This window comes from Pteropus alecto, unplaced genomic scaffold (assembly GCF_000325575.1).
Source record: "Pteropus alecto unplaced genomic scaffold, ASM32557v1 scaffold41, whole genome shotgun sequence".
In the NCBI taxonomy this organism is placed as follows: domain Eukaryota; kingdom Metazoa; phylum Chordata; class Mammalia; order Chiroptera; family Pteropodidae; genus Pteropus; species Pteropus alecto.
In genome coordinates, this window is record NW_006430464.1 from 1,950,701 (window position 1) to 1,958,395 (window position 7,695).

At 59.1% G+C, this 7,695-nt stretch overlaps 2 protein-coding genes across 2 annotated transcripts; one reads left to right on the top strand and one right to left on the bottom strand.

The window, feature by feature from the left end:
- Positions 1-948: 948 nt before the first annotated feature.
- Positions 949-2,784, bottom strand: FGF21 (fibroblast growth factor 21). Its single transcript, XM_006905055.2, has 3 exons — positions 2,404-2,784; positions 1,921-2,024; positions 949-1,335 (listed from the first exon to the last, which is right to left on the bottom strand). The coding sequence occupies exons 1-3, from the start codon at positions 2,633-2,635 to the stop codon at positions 1,045-1,047; spliced, it is 627 nt and encodes a 208-aa protein (XP_006905117.1). The 5' UTR covers positions 2,636-2,784; the 3' UTR covers positions 949-1,044.
- Positions 2,785-5,279: 2,495 nt separating this feature from the next.
- Positions 5,280-6,229, top strand: FUT1 (fucosyltransferase 1 (H blood group); the record flags this gene model as incomplete). The annotated part of the gene is given in 5 exon segments (XM_006927136.3): positions 5,280-5,580; positions 5,583-5,751; positions 5,753-5,974; positions 5,976-6,012; positions 6,014-6,229. Coding segments are annotated over 5 exon segments (945 nt in total), but the record flags the coding sequence as incomplete, so codon positions are not given.
- Positions 6,230-7,695: the final 1,466 nt, after the last annotated feature.

Sequence of the window (7,695 nt, forward strand, 5' to 3'; positions counted from 1 at the left end):
TCGAGATCGCAGGCTCTAGGTGAGAGTAGGCTGTTATGGGTGCTATGGGCAGTTAGAAGGTGCTGGAACACTCAGAGTCCTCAGAGATCTCAGAATTACTCAATAGCATCTCTTTGGGAAGGACAAAACTGCCTACTTGAAAAAATCGTTGTTGAAACACGTTTGACATACAGCATTGCGTAACCTTCAGGTTTAGACCGTTAATCTGCTACATTGTACGTCACAGCGATGATCAGCGCTTCCGTTGTGTGACTTTATTACCTTTTCCTTTTCGTGGTTGGACAAAGCTCCCCTCCTGTGAAAGAGTGCGCTTGACCATTGTTACACTCTAAAGTCCACGAGCACCTGGATGGAAGTGTCCAGATCTTCCCATTCTCTTCCCGAGACCAGAGGCTTCCAATCTCCAGCTCAGAAATCTGGGCTCCCAGCCCAGGGTGTCCAAGTTTCCACTTCCCTGTCCTCCTGGGACCCACGTGTTCAGATGTCCAGCCCTCTGACCCCTCAGAACCCAGGAGTGCCATCCTAGCACCAATAACTACCCCCACCACCCCGATCCAAGAGCCTAGCCCCGTGGACCGAGATGTCTTCCCATTCCTAGAGCTAAATGAACCCGGAAAACTACATCTCCCATGAGGCTGTGGGCCTGCAGCATGATTAAAAATAATGCCCCATTATCGAGATAATTGAGAGAGAGTTCCACAACACACGAGGTTCGAGGTTCGGAGTGGAGTGAGTGGGGTTAAGTCTTGTCCTGTCAAAGGGCAGGGATAGTTCAGAGTCCCTGGGGACACCTTATCGGAGCAGAAAACAGGACCGGGAGAAGCTGGGACCTTTCTACAGCCTTATGGCAATGGAGACGGGGGTGCTTCGGGGTCCCTGGGAGGCAGGGAGGCAGATCCCACCTCCTCCCTCAGACACACAGAGTGCTCACTCTCATCCTCCCCTCAGACTCTTTATTCTTCTAGGTAAGAAAAACAAAACAAATAAATAAGATAAATAACCCAATAAATAGAGAGGCGACCCTCTAATCGACAGCCTGTGGCTTCAGGAAGTGTAGCTGGGGCTTCGGCCCCGGGAAGGCCACACCATGCTCAGGGGGTCCGAGGAGCCCACATCCGGAGGTTCAGGGGCCAGGCGGCCTGGAGGCTGTGGGGGTTCTGGGGGCGGGCCCGGCAGTGGCAGGAAGCGGGCCGGTCCTCGGCGGGCCGGGTCCGAGGACGGGGAGCTGTAGGGGGGCAGGCGAAGCGGGCGCGCGAGGGCCTCGGACTGGTAGACGTTGTAGCCATCCTTGAGCAGCAGCTCCCGGAAGCTGCAGGCTGCAGGGTCGAAGTGGAGCTGAGGGGACAACAGCGAGGTTCAGAGACGCCTCCCCGCCTTCTGACTCCAGCACCCAGGGGTCCAGGCCCCCACCCTGTCCTCTGGGACACAAAGCAACCAAAGCCGGCTCCGCCTTCACCCCCGGGCAGTCCCGCCTTCCTGTCTCCACTTCGCGACAAGGAGCATCCCAACCCAAGGACCAGTCACGGCTCTCCAGGGCCAAGTGGGGGAGTCTGGCTACCCCACCGGGGTCGTGGTCCCTGGACGGGCCATGGGCTGGCTCCCTGAGTGACCCTGTGCCCAGCATAAGCCAGACACGGAGAAGCCCATGAGGTCAGCAGCGGTCATGAGACGCAAGACTCCATCCCTCAGGCCACTCTGTCCTTCATGGTCCCCGTGACGTCCCTGCCTGCCCCTCAGTTTCCTCTCCTTGCAAACGCCGATAACAGCAGCCCCCACCTTCACGGTTTGCGGCGAGGGCGGGCCGTGCAAAGAGCATGGAGCCCAGCCTGGCTGGGGCCACGGATGCCACACGCAGTCCCCAGTGATGAAGACGCTAGGAGGAAGGACGGAGTGTGAGAAAGGGGTGTCCTGGAGACCCACCGATCCGTACAGCGTCCCGTCCGGCCTCTGGCACAGGAATCTGGACGTCTTGACTCCCAAGACTTGAATTACGCCTGGCTTCAGGGCCTTGAGCTCCAAGAGACCTGAAGGCACAAAGTGGTGAGGGGCTCAGACGGCCTTTTCCCAGGCCCTCCTCCCTCAGACCCGGGGGTCCGGGCCCCCAGACCCTCCTCCCTCAGACCCGGGGATCCGGGCCCCCAGCCCCTCCTCCCTCAGACCCGGAGTTCCAGGCCCCCAGCCCCTCCTCCCTCAGACCCGGCGTTCCAGGCCCCCAGCCCGTCCTCCCTGAGACCCAGGGGTCTGGGCCCCCAGCCCCTCCTCCCTCAGACCCGGCGTTCCAGGGCCCCAGCCCGTCCTCCCTGAGACCCGGGGGTCCGGGCCCCCAGCCCCTCCTCCCTCAGACCTGGGGGTCCCCGCCTCCAGCTCCTCCTCCCTCTGGCCCGGGTCCTGCCCCACACTCACTTTCAGGGCTCCGGCGGGCAGCCCCTGCCACCGTTCCATCAGCCCTGATCTCCAGGTGGGCCTCCGTGTCCTGGGCATCATCTGTGTAGAGGTAGCGCCGCCGGACTTGACTCCCAAACTGGAAGAGGGGGCTGGAGTCCAGGATGGGGTGTGCCTGGCAGGCTCCCAGCAGGACGGCCAGCACAGGGCCCCACAGTCCTGGGTGCTGCAACCTGGCCTTGCCCCAGCCCATCAACGGCTCACGTCCTCAGGCGAGGTCTGGGGTCTGGGGTCTGAAGAGCTGAATGGTCTAGATTCTATTCCAGAGCCTGATGGGTGGGGAGAGCAGAGCCACAGACCTCCGCTCAGGTGGCCCGGATGCCTGGGTCCTCCCGTGAGTGGATTCTGGGCTGACAGAACACCCAAGTCTCTCGGGATAGATGCAGAAGCTGCAGAACTTATATCCAGACAGACTCGCCCAATCACCTTCCTGATACCTGACTCTTGATATTTGATCTACTTGGCAGGAGCGAGGATTCCACTGTGGCCATGTCAGGCTGAACAAATGATGCAATCAGGGGGCCCTTCCAGCTGCGGGGCCCGGACTTCTAGGTTTGAGGGAGCAGGGGCTGGGGGTCTGGACCCCTGGGTCTGAGGATGGAGGGGCCAGGGGCCCAGACTCTTGATTCTGAGGACAGAGGATGCTAGGGGCCCGAATCCCTGGGTCTGAGGATGGAGGGGTCAGGGGCCAAGACTCCTGGGTCTGAGGGAGGAGGGGCCGGGGGCCTGTAAAACCACCTTCCTCCTCACCGACTGATGTGGATTGTGTCCCACAGCTAGAACTTCTGCACCCCACCTGAATCTCTAGGTTTCTGGGGGGCTCAGACACCGAGATTCCTGGATCACCATGAAAGCAGCAAATACCACATGACTGAAGTGTCCTCTGAAGGGGCACAGGTGTGTTGGCCCAGGAGCTTCTCACCTGGCTAGGAGTCAAACCCCCCCGATCTTGACCTCACCAGCCCACTTTTATACCAAATGTCCAGGCCCCTCCCCCTCTCTGATGCAATCCTGGGGTTTCTTTCACAAAATAAGCTACTCCAGTCCCAGAGTGTGCTCCCAGCATAGCCTGGCGGCTGTGGGGGTGGGGTTAGGGGGCATCTCTGACAGGTGACTCCAAGTGAGCCAAGCTCAGGAGGGGGAAGTTAGACCCAACACCCAAAAGAAGTGAGGGGCACGCAGTTTTCTGGATTCCGAGTGTGTGGAGATGGGCTCCCGGTTCTGATGGAGGAAGGTGTGGGAGGCCTGGACTTCTCCGTCTGGGCCCGGAGGAATCACCGCCGAATGCTGGGAGAGTCCAGTCAAATTGTGGGGTCTGATTCATTGACCGACAAGGTCGGACTGCTCTCTGGGTGGGCGAGGTGAGGAGGAGCCTTCGAGAATGGAAACAGCTTCCGGTCTGCAGAAGAGCCGAGGCCTTGGATCCCTAGCCAGACTCTGGCCATTGCGAGAGGCAAGGGACGTGGTGGACACGTCCGCTCCGGTTGTCCCGGTTCCTGTCCTCGGCAGAGGCCGCCTCTGGGACGTGCTGTCTAGAAAGCAGCAGTTAAGTCACCAGACCTAGAATCTTCCCAAAGGAGAGGCTGGGGGCCGCGACTCGAATCTGCGGCGGGATGGGCTGGAATGGGGAATCAGCAGCCCCTGACGGTGGACGCTGAGGGCTGGAGGAGCCTCCCCCCACCCCCCAGACCGAGGGGCCGGGCTGTACCCCAGCGTGTGGGGCGTAGCTGGGCTCGGCAGGTGGACCGTAGGTCAGACACCGAGGTCGTCGGAACTGAACGCCGGGGTCTAGCATGGCAGCTGCCGCTTGACCCCCATGTCCGCAGGCCAGGTAGGCTGCCCGGGGCGGAGCCCTCTCGCCGGCCAGGAGGGGCTGGGGTTGCGCTCCCCGGCTCTGTGGGGTGGAGCGGGGAGGGCAGTTAGCCAGGGCTACCACCCTAGTTCTGGGTGCAGCCCCGGGAAAGGGGCGGAGGGCCTACCTGCCTGTGCCGGGAGGGGCGCAGCTCCCCTTCCCCCCGGAGCCGTCGCCCCCTGCCCTGGGAGGTGGCATGGAGTGGAGGGCCGCGGGTCCTGGAAACAGGGAGTTCGCGGTTCCAGAGTGGCCGGATGTGGGTCGCTCTGGGGTACGGCGCGCCCTGGCCGTAATGTGTACCCGCCGTGCACCAGGAGCTCAGGTTAGCGGAAACTGCGGATACCCCAAATCTAGGAATGGCGGTCTTCAGTCCCAGGAGTCTCCTCCAACCCCACCCCCAACTCCTACAGGAATTAAGGTCCCTTATCAGTCTTGGGACTCCCGCCTCTCAGGTTCTACTTGGCCTGCGGCTCCCTGTCACCTCCGTGGTAAACTGCCCCTCACACCCAGGTCCCCGGGAAAGGAGTTGGTGGAACACAGGCCAACTTCAGGGGGCCTTACATCTGGGGAGAGGCAGATTGCAAGATGTGGGGACAAGGCGCTGGATCCTGGACCACTGCTATCTTGGAATCCACCAGTTCTCACCACCTCCCATGCCCGTTGTGTGAATTCCAAGCCTCTAGCTTCATCTCCTGCAGATCTGGGAGTCCTGGGCCCTGATCCCCTTCTCCCTCAGACCTAGGAGTCAAAACTCTCAGTCCCCTCATTCCTTCAGGCCTCTCCATCGTGACATTCTTCCCCTAACTCTGAGCTTCTGCTGATTCACCTTTCCCTGCCGGCAGCCATGTGGGCGGGGCCTCGGCCCACTACACCGTCTCTGTCTGACCTGCCGCCTAGTCTGTGTTCTTCAGCAGCCTTCTTCCTCGGTATCTGTCAAGATCTTTCCCACGATGGCCTGGACCCGTCTGCTCTGTTTGCAGACTGACACCCGGTGACGTCCCCTGTGGCTGTCTTCTGCCTATCAGGCACACCGCCGATGACCCCCGACACCTCCTCTTCCTGCCCCAAGCACCCTTCCTCTCTGCCAGGAACCTGGATTACCTCCCCAGGTGGCCGGTTCGGTAGCCAGGTGGGGCAGTATGCCACTCTGCTGACCCTGGTGTAGCTCGGTGGCCGCTAGGCCTTCATCCTGCCATCTATCCTGCTGCCCCCGCCCTGCGTTCTGCATCCCCTGCCCACGCTGGTGCCCGGGGCGGACAGCCACACGCCTGGGCGGGAGCTGCACCTGCGTATACCTGCTCGAATGCCCCTTTGCCGAAGCTCGCCAGCCTCCCCTGCTCCTACTTCCACCATCTCCGGAAAGGGATCTGGAGCGGGTTCGCCCTGCATGACCACCTTCGGGACAAGGCCCAAGGTTTCATGAGACAGCTGCGCCTGCTCCACTCTGAGGACCCTGTGCACGTCCGCAGGTGTCCACGGGTGCCGTGGGGACTACCTGGGGGCTATGCCCCAATGCTGGAAGGGCATGCTGGGCGATCGCGCCCATCCCCAGCAGGCCGTGGGCTGGTTCCAGGCAAGGCACGAAGCCCTCATGTTTGTGGTCACCTGCATGGCGTGGTGTTGGGATAACGGTGACACCTCCCAGGGGGATGTGGTCTTCGCTGGCGAGGGGCAGGAGAAATCCCTGGGGAGGGACTGACTTTGTGCTGCTCACACAAAGTCAACCACGCCATCGTGACCTTTGGCACTTCCGGCTCCTGGGCTGTCTACCTGGCTGGTGGAGACACCGTCCACCTGGCCGACTTCACCCTGCCTGACTCCAGCTTTCACAAGATCTTTAAGCCCGAGGCCGCCTTCCTGCCGGAGTGGGTGGGCATTAACACAGACTTGTCTCCACTCTGGAAGTGGCCGCCGAGCTTTTCTGAAATAGCCTGATCAATCTAGGGCCAGCGTTCTGCGTCTCCAGAGGTCCCGCAGCTTCTGGAGAAGCTTGTGGTGGCCCCGCGGCAATGGAGCAGCCATTTCCAGAGAGATTCTCGTTGTCTAGACTTTGAGAGATGGGCTTCCTGCAAATGCCTGAACATTCTAGAAGCAGCGAAAGATATTTCCCTGATGATTGGCAATGTCCGGAGAGGCTCATGACAGTTCTACAAGGCACAATGCCCACTTGCAGCTCCCAGCCCCCACATCTAGAGTCTTTCTAGATGGAACTGGGAATTCATCCCTCTAGAGTTAACCATTCTGGTCTTTCCTAGAAGAGACATTTCTCTTCTTCTGGGTCCTCAGGACCGAAGGAACTCATGGGCGTTCTAGAGCAAGCACTCACCATCTCCCCTTCTGTGTTTCTGGAGTGTTCTAGAAGCGGGTTTGCTCAAGAGAGGGCCAGTTCTAATGCCCTTCCTTCTGGAATTCTAGATTACTTTGGTGAGGAATCGAATGAAGGTATGAGCAGAAGCTCAGCACCTCACCGCTGCCAGAAAGACTGATGGAAGACAAACTATCACACATACAGCTGGGGCACATTGTCAGAAGAGTGGAACTTGTTCCAACCTCTTAGCCCCGGGGGGGAGGGGAAGCAAAGACTCTTTTCGGAGCAGATAGACTAAAACGTGGGAAGTGGGGGAGAAGGCTGGCTGCTGAAATGCTGCAGCTTCTGGAGAGAGGCTTTCCACTTTTTTTTTTTAGCTCAAAAACTGCCCCAAATGGGTGCTGCCCATGTTGGCTCCAACTTCAAGTTGCCTCTCCCAATCAAGGATCTTTCCTCCTCTGCAGCTGGGCTGCTGGGGGTGATGGCATGGATCTTTCTGGAAGTCAGCTGGCATCAACGTGCCTTCTGGGCTTGCAGAAAGCCCCTGGCATTGTGCCTCTTGCCGACTGTTCATTTTCTGTCTGTCCCTGGAGTCACAGAACCACTAAATCTGGCTTTGGGCAAGAGAAGAACAGTAAGACCCGAAGGTACGTAGACCCCAGACTGGCCTCCAACCCAAGCGGGAGCACCCTGGGCCAGCGGACCGGCCAAGGACAATGGGATTCCTGACTCAGATTTCAGGAGCCCCTTGATGCTCTTCGAAGGGGGTGAAGATAGACTCCTTTATCACAGAGTCATCTAAGAATCTAAGCCCCTTTGCTCTTCTTCCCAGGCAAGTGAAAAAAATAAGTCATGGAACATTACATTTAAAGTCATTCAATAAATATGAAGGTTAAAACCAGGTACCACTAAACTACTATATTATTTAGAGTGTGTGTGTGTGTGTGTGTGTGTGTGTGTGTGTAGTAAAAAAGTGCAGAACTTCCAGGGATTCTCATGACTCATGTCTTGGGGTATTGTCCCTGCTCAGATCTGGCAGCCTCTTGTAGCCAGACTTGCTGTCCCTGAGCCCCAGATCCTTTTTCCCGACTCT

Excerpts from the sequence above, each read along its gene's own strand:
- FGF21 (XM_006905055.2), bottom strand. The coding sequence starts at position 2,635 with ATGGGCTGGGGCAAGGCCAGGTTGCAGCACCCAGGACTGTGGGGCCCT. Across the intron at positions 2,025-2,403 it reads TGCCCGCCGGAGCCCTGAAA|GTCTCTTGGAGCTCAAGGCC; the intron begins GTGAGTGTGGGG and ends TTGTGCCTTCAG. Across the intron at positions 1,336-1,920 it reads ACGGGACGCTGTACGGATCG|CTCCACTTCGACCCTGCAGC; the intron begins GTGGGTCTCCAG and ends TTGTCCCCTCAG.